Here is a 21,198-nt window from a genome sequence, read left to right on the forward strand (position 1 = left end):
ACAAATGTTCTTCCCTTACTGAAGGGCAGCCATTCAGTATCACTTATTGGTTGAGTTTAAGTTTCCTTAATTTCATAGTATTGTTATTTCTATGTCTAAGTTGATTATTTCTAGTATGTTATTTTATTTTTAAACTTTTTTCTATTATGTTATTTTAAACAGAATTTTGTCATGAAGTTCAGTAATAGAAGGATTTTTCTTGAGGAATTAGTTATTTAAAAAATCTTTTAAACTTGATTAACAGCTTTATATTCTGAACAGTATTTTCAGCTTATCTGTTAGCTAACTATATTTTTAAAAGTTTTCTCAGCTGAAGGCTCTTGTGACTATTTTAGAAGATAATTATTTAGTTATAATGCATATCAACTAATAGAATACTTGGCTAAGATTATATGATGGGATGCATAAAAAGGCTAAGGGTTTTGCAAAGTAGTACTTGACTTCTTTATGCTATTGGGAAGATCTGAAAACTTACTTTAGCAGAAAGAAGTCATTGAGTTCTTCTGAAGTCAGTTTATGTCATTTACATTGAGGAAATTATGAAATGCTTATTTAGATCAACTTTGCCTTACAACTGGGGTTTTCCACGGAGTATAAACATTTGGATTTGAGATAACATAAATCCAAGGGTCTTGAAAAAAAAGATAACAGGGGCACCTGAGTGGCTCAGTGGGTTAATCCTCTGCCTTCAGCTCAGGTACTGATCCCAGGGTCCTGGGATCGAGCCCCACATCATGCTCTCTGCTCAGCAGGGAGCCTGCTTCCCCCTCTCTCTTTGCCTGCCTACTTGTGATCTCTCTCTCTCTGTCAAATAAAAAGTCTTAAAAAAAAGATAAATTCTCAATCACTGCATCATTAGTACTTTATATGTAAATAGGAGTTGGTAAAACACATTTAAATAGCAAGGTATGTAACCTTTGCTACCTACCAAGAAATTAAGCGATGGTATCAATAACACTGAGAGGAGCTGAGATTAAAATGCTGACAGCCAATACAGATGATTGGTATTGAACACCATTGTTAAAAGACTACTATTATTGTTACTGAAACTGTAAGTTGAAACATGTGGATTTGATCCTTTGCACACAAAAAAGTTCACAAAAATGTCTTCTCATAGCTTTTAGTACTTGGTGGATCATGTGTTAGGCTGTTATAAAATCCCTGTGAACTTTTATGCATACAAATGTCAGATCAAGTACAGGTTTCATATGTATTATTTCTAACATCCATCAATAAAAATAAAAGAGGCCAACAAATTAAATATAATAAAAAATGAAATATTTATTCTTTTGGCTCAATAATGACGTAGCTCACCATTCTTTTTAGTAATAGCAATTCCCTGCATGCAGTTCATTAGTACACTACAAGTAAATAGTTTTGTAAAAGGTTAACATTAAACTTTTGGTTTGTGCAAAAAACAAAAATTTATATCATGTTAGGTAATTGCACAACTTTGCCACTTTGTTCATGGCTAAAAAGGACCGAGCCCATGTTATTTCTCTAATAGCTCTAATGTAGCAAGAATTAAAAAAATAAGACTAGTCTGCATAAGCAAATACTACAAAAGTTTGAGTAAAAAAAAAATTCCATGAATAATGGGTAATATTGAGGCAACCATAGTTGGTAAAAAATGATCTAAGTTTGAATATTGACCAATGTATCTCCTATTGGAATGGTAGAAAATATATTATAACAAAGAAATCCACAAAACCCATTGTCTAACTTTTATTTTAGGAAATTATCCATTGAAAAGTCTTATGGATTCAAAAGTTTGGAGTTGTGATTAAAAATAAAAAGCAAAAGCATAAAGTAAAATAAAATTGCCATGTCATCAACCTGAAAATAATTTTCTTATGTACAAAATGCAACAAATAAAATTGATCATATTTTTACATTATTTATATTTAAACAAATTTTGGACATATTTTTAGCAAAATATGAAGTATAGGTTTTGACAATAGGCAGTATGCAGTGTGTTTCTTTGAAATATAGAGAGACACCATATGACACTCAAATTGAATTAAAAATGTGAAAGTAAAGGTACTTTTAAGTAACTGCAAGCTATTCTGCTTGACATACTGGATAGAGCTCTTTGAATTCACTCTATCGACATGTGACTTCTTCTAACCAAGGCTTGTGAAGAATGGGTTGAGTAAAATAGAGCAGCATAGGCAATATTGACATGCATTAGTGATAGTCTTCAAACTATTTATGTTTAATGAATGGTACAGGATACATCCCTGTTGGAAGCTTGCAAAAGACACGTAACAGTGTGGTACATATTTGATTTAATAGATATTGTTTAGCAGAAAAAAATATATATATACACATATATATGTGTGTGTGTGTATATATACATATAAAATTGAATATATATGTATATGCATATATACATATATATCCAATTTTATATGTGTGTGTGTGTGTATATATATATATATATATATTCAATTCCTGCCCAAACATGCACCACAGGATAAAATAACTATTTACATAACAGGGGGTGTTGAATTGACATAAAATGTCAGCTTTGCTGAGAGTAGAAGATGGCAAAGCAAAACTGCAGCAGAAAGTGGGACAACTATTCTAAAGTGACACTTTAGATACACTTTTTCTAGATTTTTTTCATTTTGTTTTTGGAAAGCATTTAACCAAATTAAATATAGAGCTCTGGAACTTAGAATAAAATTTGCACTTGCTGAAACAATATTTGCATAAAAATAATCCTTTAAAATTAGAGGTGACTTTACAGGCACATAACTGTTCAGATATAAACAAATGTAACAGACTAAAACACTTCCGAAATTAAAGCCATCTAGAAAATGGAAGTACCTGAAATTATTGACATTAGAATATTTTTTCTTGTTTTGAGCATGAACTTTATCTCTCAAAATACTTTTGCTAATTATTTGAGAGACTTTTGGAGTAGGAACACAGGGCTCTTATACGCTTTTTTCTCAACTTAAACATCATTTACAAAAATAGTGACATAGTATTATGAATAAACTATGAATTAGGGAGCAAGGGAATCCACTAGAACAAATTTTGTAAAAATATGGCAGATATGGAAGTTAAAAATAGAGTGGATGCAAGTACTGTACTAAAGGTGTTTGGTGTAGTTACAATGATCACTTTGCACAATTATCCCTACAGTCTAGATAGCCACTGAGTTTCTCTTCAGCAGTGTCAGCTGGTAATGAAAACAGCAACCGCTTGTCAATCTTGTTGATACCCTGACTCACAGAGTAGTAGTGATGGAGAGGTCACTGTCTTATTATAGGCACTGACCATACGTATTTATTAAAACAGTCAGTTTGGCATACACCTCCTCTGGGAGTCCAGTTGACACATAGACTTTACCATCATAGGCTGTAAACAATTGATCACAAAGATAATTCTTTGTTTCTTTTTTACTTTTGATTTTCCCTGCCCTCTTTCCCTTTGCTCTCTTTTTCTGGTTTGTCTTTCTCAAACTTTTCTTTGTCTGGCTTTGTTACACTGTCGTAGGAAGGAGGAGATGTGGTAGAGGAACTTCCATCTGTTTTTTCTGGGGTGGAGTTTCCATTTAATTTGTCAATAATCATGTCTTCTTTGATAGGTAAGTCAATCCTTCCTTTAATTGCTTCTTTGTTATATTCACTTGATACCTTTTTTAACCTTTGTCTTAAAAGATAACATCTGAAATTACGCTGAATAATAGCAGCGGACACCTCCTCTTGTTTGCGTTTCAAAGTGGTTGTAATGGGTTCATAGGAGACTTTGGAGGGATTTGATGCCATGAACCGGTCTTCCATCTGTATTCGAAGGGCATCCATCTCTCCACTCTCACCCAAAACACGCTTTGTAAAGGCAAATAAAATGTCAAGGCAATGGATCCGGTCCCCACTGACCATGGGCAGGTCCATGGCAATGAGCTGGACTTTGTTGGGTTTTGCTATGAGAAGAGGAGGATCCAGGGCAGCTGCAAAATCAGAGAGCTTGGAGAACTCTATAAACTGGGTGGCATCAGGATCAAACTTCTCCCAAACCTCATAGAACATCTCAAAGTCATCCTCACTCAGGGGCTCTGCACTTTCTTCCGTAGCAACACTGAAGTTCTCCAGGATGACAGCGATGTACATGTTCACCACAACCAGAAATGATATGATGATGTAACTCACAAAAAAGAAAATCCCCACTGAGGGGTTCCCACAGTCTCCTTTAACTGAGCTTCCAGGGTGAATTGTGTCAGGATCACAGTCAGGGGGTGCACTGTTGAGAATAGGTGCTAGCAGTCCGTCCCAGCCAGCAGAGGTGGTAATTTGGAACAGGCAGATCATGCTGTTGCCAAAGGTCTCAAAGTTGAACATGTCATCAATTCCAGCTTCCTTTTTAACATAGGCAAAGTTGGACATTCCAAAGATGGCGTAGATGAACATGACCAGGAAGAGCAGGAGGCCAATGTTAAACAAGGCAGGAAGGGACATCATCAGAGCAAAGAGCAGCGTGCGGATGCCCTTGGCCCCTTTGATCAGACGCAAGATTCGACCAATCCTGGCGAGCCGGATCACTCGGAACAGGGTAGGAGACACAAAGTATTTTTCTATCAGCTCAGCCAGAAACATGCCTGTGGAAAAATAGAGAAAACAGCTAAACAGTGAGTATTTTATGTTTATATGAATGCTTTGTCTTTGCAAGGTTTACGAAAACAGCAGGATTGTTATGAGTATAAATTTTTACTAAATATTTGGGTCCACTCCCTAGTATTAGTAATTGGATTACAGAATTTTATTAAATGATTCTATAATGTTAAAAACCAATACAGATTTTTAGAAAATCCAACAATTAAATTATCTGAGAATGTCCTGGCAATTTAAGATTATATACACTTGGTTACTATGAGGAGTTATCCGCATACATGAAATGTGCTGATTACAAACAAAGATTATTTCTGAAATCTCTAAATATATTTTCTGTTTTTGAATGCTGACATTCTTCAGTTAGAGGGAAAGGAAAGTGTAAACTTTAGAATTATACATATTAACATTCTTAGATCTAATGTCTGTGTTGTACAGCTGTCAGGCTTTGGAGAAATTTACCTACAATGGTACCTCTCTGTAATTAAACTATTCTTACCTACAATGGAGAGAATCACCACCACAAAATCAAAAATGTTCCAACCTATGGTGAAGTAGTAGTATCTGAGAGAGACGAGCTTTAGCACAAATTCTCCAGTGAACAAGATAATGAACACAAGGTTGATCCGGGACAAAACTAGAGTCATATATTTGCTCTGGTCATCAGTTTCCACCATCATGGTGACCATGTTGAGGCAGATGAGGATCATGATGCTGATATCAAAGACTTGTCTGGTTACAAAATCAAAGACCATTCCTTGGAATTTGTTCTAGGAAGAGAGAGAGCAGAGAGAAGCTTAATAAATAATGATCCAGTGAAATTGCAAGTGAAGTCCTTCCATATGTCGCCACGTGATATACACCCTTCTCACATTAGTCCAAACAATTCTTTGTGCTCCATTTCTCTTCACATTAAAATATGAGGAGGAAATGAAAAAAGTCATAGGATAAGAACAAAACATATTTGGTATATTTAAGTTCCACGGAAAGACAAAACTCAGTAAGACATAAATTGATGACAATTGGCTGTTAATATGCATGGGCTTTGCTTGATTAAAAAAAAACTATGATAATTTTTGTAAAAAATTATGGAAACAAAGAAGATTTACAAAGTAGTTTGATATGGACAGACTTTTAATGGATGAATACCCTAACTCATTTGTCAATACTTTAGGAATTTTGGTTTATATATTATTTCCATCTTTCCCTCCTTCAAAATATATAAGTCACTGTCTATTTTATTCTAACTTCTAACTATGTGTGTCTGTGTGTTTGTTATTTATTTATCTTTCTTTAAGATCTGTTCTTTATCTATGCTTCAACAAAAATGCATGGCACTTTTTCTTTATTTTGTTAGCAATCATCTCAGGAGTCACATACTTTCAAAGATTACTGTACTCTTATGGTCATTGAATATAGTTCTGTTAGGAAGATAAATTTTCAATAATTTAGAATAAAAAATATCAAATGAAATTTCACAACTTACTAAAAATCAATTTCATGAATTGACCAAGTTTCCTTCTTTTAAATATATTTAAATGACCTTCAGTAAAGCAGATTTATGCCCTTTTGTGTATCCTGCTCTACCTCCCCACTTTGTCGCTTCTGACCTCAACTCCAAATTAGAAATATGGTAAAGTCAAGTCACTGATGGGCTTCATGAGGGCTTGCCATGTCCCAGTTCTGGCAATTACAGGCTTTATGTCGTGGGGTACGATTTTTTGGGGGGCTCAGTTTCCTTATTCCTTACCCATCTAAGAGATAAGTTATAGTGCAAACAGCTCTATGACCATAATCCATCATTATTATGTCTTTTCATATATTATGAAGCTCTAGAGAGTATGCATTCTGATTAAGTCTTTTTCTTTTTTGTGTATTTGGTGAAACAAACTATTTTGACGATGCCCTTTTCCTTCCTAAGAAGGTTAAGAGTATTTTCTAGTCATATGAATGGAGAGAACAAATAGTATAGAGGGAAGTACTGGAGTAGGATGGGAGTTTTCCAGACTCCATTTATTTAAATGGCAACACAGTGCCATGTAACAAGATTGGGTACATTCCGGGAAGCAGTAGGTGGTAGCTGGAATATGGAGGCTGCTTTGGAAATAGTTATTGAGAACCTCAAGTTGGACTTTTTCAACTGACAAACTGTAAAGAACATTACCTCCTTTTTAAGAATTTAGTAATTCTTATTGAGTGTGGCAGTTGTGAATGGTGTTAAACAATATGAACTTCAATATTAGGGCCTATGATATATTGGTGATGTCACTCAGTATGTTCTCATCCAAAGCACTCCCAACTTCATCATATGGAAGTAAGGCTTTAGAATACTAAAAGTCAGATGAGTAATTCTTTTTTTTTTTTTTAAGATTTTTATTTATTTATTTGATAGAGAGAGATCACAAGTAGGCAGAGAGAGAGGGGGAAGCAGGCTCCCCGCTGAGCAGAGAGCCCGATGTGGGGCTCGATCCCAGGACCCCGAGATCATGACCCGAGCTGAAGGCAGAGGCTTAAACCACTGAGCCACCCAGGCGCCCCCACAGATGAGTAATTCTTACTGCTGGCCGAGGTATGGGCTTCTGAGGTTTCTTGGATCCAAGTTTCTTCATTGCATTGTAGTATTTTTTCTGTTCCTCTGTCATAAAGATGTCTTGACCTCCAAAGTAAAGATATGGTATAAAACCAGTTACAATCTCAATATGTATTACAAGAGCACCAGTACAAAAACATTTCTGAGTCTTTAGTCTTTTCTCAATTTTTAAATCAAGTTCTCCCATTTCATGCGTGCGCGCGCACACACACGCATATTCCGCTTTTCTCATTTATGTAAAATTTGGAGTACTTTACTATTATAGAAAACCTATAATCACATAAATCTCTGATTAGTACAGGATTGTAATTTGATTATATTATATTTAGAAGGAGGCTCAGAGATCTCAAATATATTTTTGTGAAAGAAAAAGTGTTTTCTTAGTCCATTTCACTTTTGGCAGTTTTCCTTCTTTATTCAATAATTTTAAGTACCTCCTGTGTGCTAGAAAATGTAACTGTTATCAGAATTAAATAGATAATATGAGATACAATATCTTGTTGTCGTATGGAATAGGAAAATAAAGACAGGTGGAAAATGCATAAGGATATATAAAAAAGTATTGCAGGGACCAAAATAAACCCTGAAGACTCAGAAACAGTCTTTATAAGCTAGGCTTTAACAGATGATTAGAGGTATGCTAGGCAGAGCATTCCAGGTAAAGAAAATACCCTGTGTAAAGTCATAGAGGTACAAAACAAAACAAAACAGGAAAAAAAAAATCCACGTGACTATGTGTGTAACGTATGATAGTGGTGACGGCAGGTATTGACTGAGAAGTAGGGAAGGAGATATAGAAATGTGTGGGAGAAAATGAGGCTAGAAAAGTGGGTGGAAGTAATTCCCAAAATTCTCTGTAAGCAAGGGTAAAGCATTAGAGGAAGCCCACTGGATGCTTTGAAGCAGTTGTCACAGACACTAAAGCAGCTCTGCAGAGGACAAACCTGGAGAGGAGCCACCAACTAGGGACTGGAAACTGCAGCTGAACTGACCACATAGTGAACTGAAAAGAATATAAAAATGATCTAAGTCTGTCTTGACTATGAGTATCCTGACTATTTGGATGTACAACAGACAGAATCTCAGAATGGGGAAAGCTGAAAGCTGAGGAATACTTATCTTCTTTTTCTGTTGGTTGAAGTTATCTATGATTACACCAATGAATAGGTTCAGAGTGAAGAATGACCCAAAGATGATGAAGATGACGAAATACAAATACATATATAGATTTTCTTCATATACAGGCTGAAGTTTTACCTGAATAGTATTGAAAATATTAAATAATATTTAAAAACATTTAAACATTTAAAAACAAATACTTAAACTAAGTTAACAATTTAGTGAGTGTTGTTACTTAATCTAGAGCTATTTTTGCCTTGCCCTGAGATACTGTTCTGCAAAAAAGTTATTTTTTCAAACTGGTATGATCTAGGATAATGGAAGTTTGTAAATTTTATGCTTGTTCTTGAATTTATTTTTCCTTTGTGGCTTACCTGTACATTTTCTTTAGAGTAAATAACAGTGGTATAACAAGAAATATTTTGAATCTATTATTAGTCTTATAAATTTTTTTGCAGCATTTTAAATTTGGGTCTGGATTGGTTCTTGAAGATATGGCTTTAATAATAGAACATCAGCTTCTAAGGGGAATGTAATATAAACAGATACGTTCTGAGGAATATTTTTAAATTCCTATTTTCAAAATTGAGTTTCTCTGAAACTTGCTTTTTTTTTTTTCCCCCCAAGATATTTTTGGAAGTTGCTTCACAAACTCTTGATTTATCATACTCTCCAGGGATAAGGAGAAGCAAGTTACTTTCTCATGAGCAATGTTCCCAATCTTGAGTCTCATTTATAGATCAATTTGAGGTCTTCTGATCCCATGCAGTTAGATATCCTTTCATAGTAGATATCTATATATAGATAGATATGTCAGACATATATTAACCAAAATACCATCTTTATTGAAGTACATTAGCTTAAGAGGATGATTTCTGTATGTAATTATAAATATTCTGATTGCATCTAATATGAAATTTTTGGTCATTCACTTAAATTATTACAAATGTTCACTATGGAAAATCTTGTAACTATTAATAGTATTTGAGTGATACTTACATCTCGTGAATCAACAGCTGCATACATAATATCCATCCAGCCTTTAAATGTGGCCTGTGAACAATACATATTTGAATTCTGCATAAAAACCCAATCCAAGAATGTGGCATTTTACCATATGAAAATCTGATAGTGTTACTACAAGTAGGTTTTTGTATGATATCATAAAATTCTGTATCAAGAGATTGAAATGAATTGAATCAAGAAATTGAATTGAAGTAGAATATGATTGTATTTAGAGTCTGGAATTCATTTTCTCTCTCTTGGAAGATATTAATTTTCTTCTTACAAAAATTTAACTAGAGGCTTGATTCATAGAATACCCATCTCAGTCTCAAATTCTTTCTTTTTTTTTTTTTTTAAGATTTTATTTATTTATTTGACAGAGAGAGAGAGATCACAAGTAGGCAGAGAGGCAGGCAGAGAGAGAGAGAGAGGAGGAAGCAGGCTCCCTGCTGAGCAGATAGCCTGATGCAGGGCTCAATCCCAGGACCCTGGGATCATGACCTGAGCTGAAGGCAGAAGCTTTAACCCACTGAGCCACCCAGGTGCCCCTCAAATCCTTTCTATACTGAAACATAAGCTCTGTGATTCAAACCTATGGTGTGTTTAAACACAGCTTGGTTGTTGTCATTAGTGAGTTACTGATTAGTTAATATGTGATCAGTTAAGCCAAAATTATTAACATTATACATTTTGAAATCTATTCCATAAGATTTGTATTTCTGCAAATAGTAGAACCATACTCCTTAGACGTTGGCACAATAAATTTTCTGGCTAATAATTTATTTTTTAATTTTTAATATATATTTTTAAGATTCATTTATTTATTTATTTGACAGGGCAGGAGAGAGACAGAGAGAGAGGGAACACAAGCAGGGGGAGTGGGAGATGGAGAAGCAGGCTTCCTGCTGAGCAGAGAGCTCGATGCGAGGCTCCATCCCAGGACCCTGGGATCATAAGCTGAGCCGAAGGCAGATATTTAACAACTAGCCACCCAGGCACCCCCTAGGCTAATAATTTATACATTTAATTAACCACTAAAATATGTACATTGTTATTTTAACATATAAAATTGCTCCTTTGGCAATGATTGCTAAGGAAAACTAAAAACAGTAATAATGCAATAGCACTCAATAATATAATAAGGAAAAAAAAAACAGGAAGCAGTAAAATAAGGCCATATTTAACATACTAAAAGCCGAACACTGGGGAAATACATATTAAAATAACTGCAAAACATCTGAAGGTCAAGTTAAGCTAGTAGTATAGGTGTTATTACCAACTGCTTTTGTACTGTCAGATAATTTTATTCAAGCAAAGAACATCAGAGAAATGATCTTTTGTGAAACATTTTGAAAATGTTTCCAGAACTCATACAGTGGTAACTTACCACTTGAAGCAATGCAAGATAGCCAGCGCCAACATTATCAAAGTTTACTTTGACGTTTTTCCACCGAGCTTGCTTGCCAAGAGCCTGACAGTCGCTCAGATTGTTGACTTCACTAACTTCAAACATGTTACCCGTTGTCGTGTTAACACAGTGGTAGAACTTGCCAGCAAACAAATTCACACCCATGATGCTAAAGATCAGCCAGAAGATGAGACATACCAAGAGTACATTCATGATAGAGGGAATTGCTCCAACAAGAGCATTCACAACAACCTAGAAGAGAAAATGAGGATAAGGCCGCTTACAAATCTCTAGAATGAAAACCATTCCTTTCATTTATTTATTTAATACTAAAATGGGTGCAAAAAGAGTTAAATAAAAATCTAGGTGGGTAAGTTGTTTCTCGTCATGTTTTCTAGGACATATTTGAAAAGGGAAAATAAACAGTAACACAACTAAATAGCTAAAGGATTTAAGGAAAGCAAAATATACCAAAGTGTGAAAAGAAATAAAAACCTGATATATAGTAAGATGGAGTCAGAAAATGTTTGTATGCTGGGGAAAAAAGAAAAAAAAAAACACATTAAATGCCAACAGAAGAAATAATCGTCATTCAGCAATACATTTTAATTTTTAGGAGTGTTAATGAATGATGATCTGAAAACATGGTTAAACAAACCCTTTGCAAATAAAGTATTAGTAATGCCTTAAATCTGCCTCCTCAGATCAAGTCAACTTTTTATGACTACGAAGATAGGGTTAAGAATTTGCAAGGTAAATTCTTTTTTTCTCTATTGGTAAATCCCAATTTAAAAAACTATATTAAATGAGATGGACATTATCTCTGGACATAAAAATACCAAATATGTCCTCATTATTATTCTAATTCTCTCAAATGTTCACTTTAGTGTACGTGTTACTTCATCAACCTAAGCTGACCTGTTTCATGAAGAAGAAATCAAGTTACCTATTTTCTCATTAAATTCAAAAGCTTAAGATGTATTTTGAAATCCCTAGGGAAGCTGATAGCATCTTTTCATATCTAATTTAATCTGATTAATAGTGAACTCTTCAGTTAAGCATTTATGTTAAATGAAACTATTGTTTTAAAATAATGTAAATGTTATGTTAGAAATCAATACCAAAAATTTTTAAATTGACATCAAAATCTGAAATCCAAAACTGTAAAAATTTCATATACTACTTGAATTTGATTTCTTTTAGAAATTAAGTTATGTAATACTTGCCATGTTTCTTTGCTACTACAATTTGTGTAAAATGACCTCCACAAATTTTCTTATCAAATAACTGTGTGATACATTTTACCATGTTTCATAGCTGGAACATTAATTCCGTCATATGATTGAATTAAAAATGCCAAACAGAATATTTTTTCAGATTAGAGCAAATTGATAAGTTTCTTATTTTGTTCATTGCTATCTTTTCTCCAAAAGGAATTGCTAATGTGAAACCATGCAAGCAAATGAGGGCTTAAGTAGTGTTAGTAATGGCAAAGATAGGTTTGAATAGAACTTGAAATTTTGTAACAATTTTTATGAATTTTGTGACTTTTTTTTAATCAAGTAGCACTGAAATGAAATTAGAATATAAAACCAAATATTTCTTTGCTTACAGAGCTTCTGGAAAGTCTAGAGAGTGGTTTCATTTTCTGTGATGGGTGTATCTCTAAGTCAAGGCTGAAGTGTTTTCATTGCTCTAAACAAACCTTCTAACATAAAAGCCTATGGCTAGGGAGAAATTCAATATCTCTGTGCATTTGCATGCTGGATTAAACAAACCTGGCCTTTGAAATAGTATTTCGAGGGGTGTGACAAGTGGTTGTGTACCTAAGTAAGTGTGTACTTTATGTGTAAATGCAAGAAATATACACTAAGGTGAAGAGGAAAATACATGTTGTGGAAAAAGTGAACCTCATTCAGAATGCTTACTTAAAAGAGCAATCTTTAAAACAAACTCCAGGGGTTGCCTGAAATGCCTGGTTAATTATTCTAACCCTTTATTTTGGTTGCTTATTAGAATGTACAGATTTTATCAGAGACTACAATTTAGAGTTGTTTTCTTGTACAACAAGTATTTTTGTTACTGATACTAATTGAAGAAGTAAAGCAGACAAAAACCATTTACCTTTCATTCATTACCAGTGATTTTTTGAAGAATCAAACTGCCTACAAAAACCCTTAGTAGGATGAATGTCTGTAGTAAAAAATTATTTAAATATGTATAATAAGCAATGAAAAGAAATAAATGGCAGCATATTTTTTTTGGATGTTGTGGAAACACCCTTGAACTCTTGTCAGAAGACTTGGATTCCAGTCTTAGTTCTGCCACAAACAATTTCTGTGGATTTGTTGAAATAAACTTCGGTTTAAGGCAGCTGGCCTTAGTGACAGCTAAGATTTCTGCTCTGAAATTCTGTAATTCCGTGAAGTAAATATCAGAGGACTATGGTACCCGTCTGTATCTAAATCATTACCTACATTTAATTCTGATATGAATCGTCAGAGAGATTTTATTCTTCTTACCCTCATGCCTTCAAACCGGGATAGAGCTCTCAGAGGTCTTAAAGCCCTTAATGTCCGTAGGGATTTAATGGCACCAAGTTCTGAGTAGCCGAGAGCATTGGCTACCAAGCTAACCAAAGAAACCTACAAAAAGAAAAGATATTAATAGTTCACCTGGAAATAAACTGTTGACTGAAGGCATAAGATATGGTGTCTGTTCTTTAACATCAACTAAATAACATTCAGACATATCTTGGCAGCCTTCATCTTCTACATAGTGGGTTCATTTTATATTCATGTTACTGCTTTTCTTACCAATGAAAATAATCTCTGTCCATTTTTTTTTTTCAAAGATTTTATTCATTTATTTAACAGAGAGAGACACAGTGAGAGGGGAATACAAGCAGGGGGAGTGGGAGAGGGAGAAGCAGGCTTCCCACTGAGCAGGAAGCCTGATGTGGGACTCTATCCCAGGACCCTGGGATTATGACCTGAGCCAAAGGCAGCTGCTTAATGACTGAGCCACTCAGGTGCCCCTCTGCCCATTTTTATAAACATGTAAGACCTTCCAGTTAGATATTTCACCCCACGGAATCCCTTTCAACCTGTGGATATACCACTGGTGATTCAGGATTTGGTTCTAAAGCCAGATCCTCCATGGGTCTGTGCTTAATATCATTAGTTGGAAATCATGTTTCTCTTCTGAACTTATGTAGTATCTTGGTTATGTGTACTGGAGGCATTTCCCATTTAATAGAATCAATTGATTATGTATCTTCTTTCCCCCTGCCAGGTCACACAAACTTTTTATGGGCTGGGCTGAAACATTCTTCTCTTATGGTGCCTAATACTGTCTGGTTAAATAAGCTTTAGTCAATATGTGTTGGATAAATAAAAATAGAATAATTTTACCTGAAAAAATTTTATCAGACTGTGTTGTAGTTTCATGATAATGAAGAAATGTTTATCTGAACTTCTGGACTTATAATTCATAGTGATAATACATCTTCTGATATTTACACATGTACTAAATTTTACTTAAATATATGAAAGGTTAAAGAAGACATACCTTTTTTGAGAGGAAGAGACTTTATTTACTTATTTTTTCTTTCAATATAATAACATTTATTGAACATTTGCTGTATGCAACTTTCTGTTCTAAGTGCCTTATGCATGTAAATCTTAAGAAGTAGGTACTATTACTATTGCCTTTTTACTGGTGAGGGTGTTGAGCCCCCCTGCACCCTCCTTACACCACCCCAAGAAAAGGGATGTATGGTAATAAGAGGTGGAGTTGGGTGGGTCTTGAACCCAGGTGATCTGACTTCAAAACCATATCTTAACCTTTTGCATACATGACCAAAAATTTGTTCCTTATCTGAACCATAGAACATGGAAAATGGTTTGAGTGACTATCTTTTCAGTTCTTGCAAGGGCAGTACAAATCCATCTAGGACTTTCCTTGAGGCTTAGGGAGGAGTTAATTCATTATATCGATGGAAAGGTTTAAAGGCATTGGGGCTTAATTTCTTGCAAGAAGGGCCATTGAAAATGAATCTATCTAAATAAATCCTTCCAAGAGTCTTGTGAGGTAGGATGGAAACTAATCTGCCCAAGAACATGTGGTTTAAAGGGTGACGTAAAAGCTAGAACTTGAAGCTTTAGAGGCAAACGGAGCCTCTTCCTCATTGTTTAATTTAGCATACATCTCAGAGAATTTAACAGAAAAATAAATGACTAGTGGCAGGATAATTTATTGAGCTATTCATTTCTATCTACTGTTCGCTGCCACAGAAGACTGGTAAGATGGGAAAGGTTATTAGAGAATGTACGGGCTTATATTTTCTGGGCTCCTTTGCCTCGGAAGTATTAACAGCAGCTTTAGGCTTTTCGAGCTTCTTTCAGAATACTTCCCTCATGCTCTCCAAGTCCTTTATTTGAGAACTGAGCATTTAAAGGGAAGTGGCTGCAAATTCCTCACAACCTCAAGTAAGAAAGCTTATGGTTTGAAAAGAAAAGAAATGGTCTAAATCAGAGAGTACTGGATGGATAGGAAATTCGGGATTCAAAGGCTGGGAGACACCACTTCCATATAACCACCCCACAGTGGACTGACTCTGTGAGTTTCTAGAGAATTGGGGCATTAGTGAATTTCTTTTAATAGACCTTATCCTATTTTGTGTAGGACAAAAATTCATTTATTGAGTTAATGCAAAAAACTTAATATACCTTAAAGGCAATTTTGAAATAAATATTTTTAAAGATTTGCAATGTACTTAAAATTTGAAGATACCAACACATATTGGTAGTGTGCTTTTTTACTTGTTATCTCTGTCTGAGAGTAGCCAAATGACTAGTCTAAGAAAGGTAACAAGGGGCAAGGCCGTAACTAGAATTTATGTCTTCTGTTTTGTTGCCCAGTGTGTCTTCCACCTCAACAAACATGTCCCCAGCCTTTCAATATATAGTATTTTTATCCTCATCTCTTATGTGCTAAACATAAAAGGCACTTGCTAATGTGTGCAAAGTGTAACAGAAGCCCTTTGACAAAAACTGACATTTTAGTATAAATTTATATGAATCTAGGTGCCTCACAATACAGCAAATATATAACTATGTTAGAAGTTTCAGGGGGATGGCTGTCATCCACACCTTTCTGCATTCCTATGGCAGTGAGATTGAGAAGGAGAAATAATGCAGGAGGGATTTGATGGTTCTGAAGAAGACTCTAGAAGTTCTGTGATTGTTTATTGAACCACATAATATGAATGTATTTCTCCTTAAAATGGCTAAAAATATTTTTTTTAAGTTCAGTATGAGCAAGTTGAAATAAGAATCATACAATTACTTCCATGCATTCCAGTGAGACATTTCAATCCAAACACTTGTATAATTTTTGATAGCAAAATCTAGAAGCATTCTCTTTAAAATGAGCTTAAAGAAATGCTCACTACCAACTTTTTTTTTTTAACATTTTTTGGAAAAAGAAATGAGGCTGTATGAATTTGAAAAGCAGAATAATTTATTATTTGCAGATATATTGTTGTTGACCTCAAAAAACCAAGGGGAAAAAGTGAAAACTATTACAAGCAATGCTATAATTATTTTAGGTGCTAACCAATATATTTTTTCATGTATTTTTTAAAAAGTTGTGTAGGAGTCTTTTGGAACTGGATAAACTTTAAAATATTAACATGAAAAAGTAAAACTTAAATATTATTATTATTTTAAAATTCTATTTATTTATTTGTCAGAGAAAAAGAGAGAGCACAGGCAGGCAGAGTGGCAGGCAGAGGCAGAGGGAGAAGCAGGCTTCCTGCTGAGCAAGGAGCCTGAAGTGGGACTCCATCCCAAAATGCTGGGATCATGACCTGAGCCAAAGGCAGCCACTTAATTGACTGTGCCACACAGGCATACCAAAACTTAAGTGTTATTTTAAGAAGAACAAAGAAGACTGACTCCACCAGATAGTAAAAGGAATTATAAATATGCAATAATTAAAGCTGTCATAATAGTAGACAAAGAAATGAATGAAACAAAATAAAGTCCATATTATACCTAAGATTTGCCAAGATTTAGCATGTACATAAGGGTAGCATTTCAAATGAGAGGTGAAAAAAATAAATGAGAAACCATTTTGAAGAAAATAATATTGGATCCTAACCTCACACCTTACACCAAAACAAATTTCAGACTGATAAAAAATGAAAATAACATAATAAAAATGGATGAAGAAACACAAAACTTAAACTGTAAAATTGGGGAAAAACATGGAAAAATGTTTTAATAATTTTGATATGAAAGGGTCTTAAGAAGCATGAACAAACCAAGGAGAAAAAATAGACTGATAGATTTGACCAAATCAATATGAAACATTTCTTCATGACAAAACACACACACACACACACACACACACACACACACACACACACACACACAAAGCCAAGAAACCAAAACCCAAATAGGAAAAACAATCACATCACATGTGACAAAATAGCTTATTTTTAAATTTTGTTTGCCTCTTTCCTGTTTGTTCCTTCCTACCACAGGGTGTAAGCTCTAACAGGACTTGGTCTGCTCATGTTCATACCTCCTTTGTTTAAAATAGCATATGGTCCTTTTTAGGTGCTCAACACATTTATTGAATAAATGAATGAATGTTAAGAGGGTTGGATAGATAGTCCACGGCAGTCTACTTTTAGGTAAGGAATTGAACAGATTATACATATATATATATATTTAAATATACATATATATTTAAAGATTTTATTCATTTATTTGACAGACAGAGATCACAAGTAGGCAGAGAGGCAGGCAGAGAGAGAGAGGGGAGGAAGCAGGCTCCCTGAGGAGCAGAAAGCCCGATGCAATGTGGGGCTCGATCCCAGGACCTTGGAATCATGACCTGAGCTGAAGGCAGAGGCTTTAACTCACTGAGCCACTCAGGCGCCCCCAGATTATATTTTTTTATACAAATAAACTTTTCAAGGTTTGAAAGCATATTCCTTCTGGTTGGCAGTACTTCACTTATACCTCAGATTTTTTTTTTTATTTTTTTTATTTTTTGGATATGCTTTCTGTAGTTTTTTAGTTATTTTACATCAATGTACTTGATGGACTGGTGAAACTCTTTTAAGTATGTTTTTACTTGTACTTTCAAAAACAGTTTTGGCACTCCATTTACTGAGGTTATATTAATCCACATATTTCTGCCCTGGCTTTGTGAAGAAGAATAGACCAATTTAGAATAACATAACTTGTCCCAAAGTAGAAGGCTTTAATTACCCACTTTCAGTTTACTAATTGCAACTCACTAAAAGGGAAGTAATTTTTTTTGGCATATTTTTTGAAATTAAATTTATTCATTTAGACATTTTTCAGTAGATACTTAAGTATCTTTATTAGGTGTCTCTAAGGATACAAACAGGATACAAAACCCCTCCTCTTGAGAGAGTTTTACATCTTACTCATATTTTCTGTATGGGCCAACTATATGGAAGTACTTGAAGTACAATGTAGTATTTTAGTAAATGTAAAATTTTTAGTAAATAATATTTCAGAAAATTTCAGAATTCTCGAGAAGTTCTGTTACATTTGTAAATGATCTTCAATGCATGACAAAATCTTTCTGAAGCAGAGAGGATTCTTAAATGTATTCAGTGTTCCATCATTTCAGGAAAAAGCTGGAGATTACAAATGCTAAATCCCAAAGCCAGTCGGAAAATACAGTATTACATTTATAACAGATAAGAAACCCCTGGAGTAAAGAAGAACTGAATTGGGATTTAGGAAATTTGGACACTGATCTCAGCTTTGTTACTAAGTAGTTGTTTGATCTTAGGAAAATTATTTAAACTCAGGCTTCGGTTTCCTAATGTCTAGAATAAAGCCTAGATATTCTTTGAAGCTCACTCCAGCTGCAGACTATAAGAATATTAAACTTCCCTTTCTGGATGGCTTTTCAGGATAACATTGAAATTCACCTCTATTATCCATTTAAAGCCAACCATGGAAATTGGAAATCATTTCTGGTCTATTAAAGTGACTTGGGAGCAGATTTCTTATCAACTCAAAGGGTTAAACACATTTTGGTTATAGCACTCTAAGTATGTATGTGTCTCAGAAAGGGGAGTAGAATTTAGATATGCCCGTACTGGTCAAAATGATAAAAAGAATGAATGTACACATACAGCAATTATTGATTCTTATTGGCAAGTGTTAGAGCTAAAAATAAAGTGCTTTATGACTGCTAGGGAACAGCTAGAGATAGTGTTTAAAGTACCTTGTTTTGTTGGGAGGCTGTAAAGCCTTGTGCAATGGAATATCCCATACTACAAAGAACCAGATGACTGTCATTTTGCCCCAGTGCTTCTTCATTGCTTGGAATAAGAAAATAGGCTGCAAGTCAGACAGATCCTATAATTGGTAATGTTTTTATGACTACTCACGCCAGGGTAATCAGATTCAAAGCAGGGCTCTTACACCTAACGATCTGCATAGTAAATTTCTGAATAGCTACTGGGGTATCTAACTACTGTTTTAAGAATAGAAATGTATTTTATTGTCTCTGTGGGTATGTGGCTGAATAAATACAGTAAATCGGTTGTTTTAACATTATTTAGTAACAGTACTCTCATAAGGGATTAAAATGCAATCTCACAATTCGTGGCCCTAAATCTTTTTTTAAAAAAAATTTGTATTTATTTATTTGAGAGAGAGTGACAGAGATAGCAGGAGCACAAGTGGGGAGAGGGAGAAGCAGGCTTCCTGCTAAGCAGTTATTTGACATGGGACTCGATTCCAGGACCCTGGGATCATGACCCGAGCTGAAGGCAGATGCTTAACTGACTGAGCCACTCAGGAGTCCCAAATCTTTCTTAATTTTACTCCCTGGAGTTTTGTGGGTTTTTTTTTTTTTTTTAATGTAACTGTTAATAAGGTAAGTGCTTAGATTGTCAACAGATTTTTAGCTATTTCCTACCTTCAGGTCCTTACTTTTTGGAAAAAAGAACTGTCTGCTTATGGCATAGAGCCCTCTGTGTTTTCCTTACCACTGTCCACATTTTTTGGACTCTTCTACCCTTTCCCATGAAACTTTTTTAATTCTTACATTTATTGTGTTTGTGTGTGTGTGTGTGTGTGTGGTTTTGTGTGTGTGTGTGTGTGTGTGTATGTGTGTATGTGTGTTTAAGTGCAGAGTTGTGTCAGCATTAGTGAAACTAGGTTCTCAAAATCAAGGTTTTAATCATAGGAATATATGAAATGTTAAACTTGCATCTTTAAAAAGTAATTTCATAAAAACAACTGAGGATACTTACATCAACAATCAGGAAATCTAGCCAGCACCAGGCATTGGTGAAATATGTTTGAAATCCATAAGCTACCCATTTGAGGAGCATTTCCAGAATGAATATGTAAGTGAAGACCTTGTCAGCGTATTCTAGCATGGTTTTGATGGTCTTTCGCTGTTCAATGTATATATCTTCAAATGCCTGTGAATCAAGAATATTTTTATTTTACTTGAAAGGCTGGCCTCCCCCAAGTACTTGATAAAATTGCTTAGTATAATATCAGATACAAAGCAGTAATTTGATAAATACTGGCTAATATCTCACAAACATCAGACAAAAGCTAGAGACTAAAACTAACAGAAAATGTTGGCAAGGAAATGTCAATATCTTTACTGATTTAGTATGTTTTTTTTCCTGCCTCTCACCCCCAAATCTCTATCTCAATTATTGCTATAAAGACATGTTTTTAGAGAAGTAATGTGAACTCAAGAAATAACTAGAAGTTCTGGTAATGAGCGATAGACTTGGCCTATTCCAACATTACTTTCAATGATTCCCTGACTGATTTGGCTTATTTTGAAAGAGTAAATTAATTATTTATAAAGAAAACAAAATACATTTTTAGTCCATAAATGTTAATATAATTATTAGGGCAAACTGGATGGTATTTGACATGGAAGTTAACGTAGTTACAGAATGTCTCTGTAAATGGATGTCTCAGTGAGGAAAACATCTATTAGATAAATACCGGATGAGAAATTCCATTTGGCTGTTCATAGTTTTGATTTATTAATGTACTTCATTTTGCATAGTTAAACCCTGGGTGCCATGCTTTGCCAGGCATAGATATACCTTCTCTTTTGCTTCTTAAACTCAATGTCTGTTTGTGGTATTTTCAGAAAATAAGTTATTTCACTAGAACCTGACTCTTAAACACTTTGCATTTCACTTACCAAAGCACCACTGCTGAGAAGAATCATGAAGACAATGAAAGTCTCAAACCAGTTGTGTTCAACAATGCTGTAGCAGGTTTTCCGAAGATTCCACCAGACCTTTCCTTTGCCTTCTTCTATACTTACTTGACAGAATGGAAACTTTTTAATACATCCTAAAATATAACATTAAATAGAAGAAGTTAGAAAAAAACATGTTTTGTACAACCTATGGA

General features: G+C 34.5%; 1 protein-coding gene across 5 annotated transcripts in view; it reads right to left on the reverse strand.

The window, feature by feature from the left end:
- Nucleotides 1-2,410: 2,410 nt before the first annotated feature.
- SCN3A (sodium voltage-gated channel alpha subunit 3) overlaps nt 2,411-21,198 on the reverse strand; it is a 108,882-nt gene continuing 90,094 nt past the window's right edge. For all 5 annotated transcript variants that reach the window (XM_044242240.1, XM_044242239.1, XM_044242238.1 and 2 more), the window contains 9 exons: nt 20,984-21,138; nt 20,058-20,231; nt 13,261-13,383; nt 10,718-10,990; nt 9,325-9,378; nt 8,326-8,463; nt 7,175-7,279; nt 5,116-5,386; nt 2,411-4,606 (listed from right to left, as the gene is read on the reverse strand). In XM_044242240.1, the coding sequence (XP_044098175.1) occupies nt 3,411-4,606; nt 5,116-5,386; nt 7,175-7,279; nt 8,326-8,463; nt 9,325-9,378; nt 10,718-10,990; nt 13,261-13,383; nt 20,058-20,231; nt 20,984-21,138 (2,489 nt within the window). In that variant the 3' untranslated portion in view covers nt 2,411-3,410. The remainder of the gene's footprint in view (nt 4,607-5,115; nt 5,387-7,174; nt 7,280-8,325; nt 8,464-9,324; nt 9,379-10,717; nt 10,991-13,260; nt 13,384-20,057; nt 20,232-20,983; nt 21,139-21,198) is intronic.

The sequence above is a fragment of the Neovison vison genome, chromosome 3, assembly GCF_020171115.1.
Source record: "Neovison vison isolate M4711 chromosome 3, ASM_NN_V1, whole genome shotgun sequence".
Lineage (NCBI taxonomy): Eukaryota > Metazoa > Chordata > Mammalia > Carnivora > Mustelidae > Neogale > Neogale vison.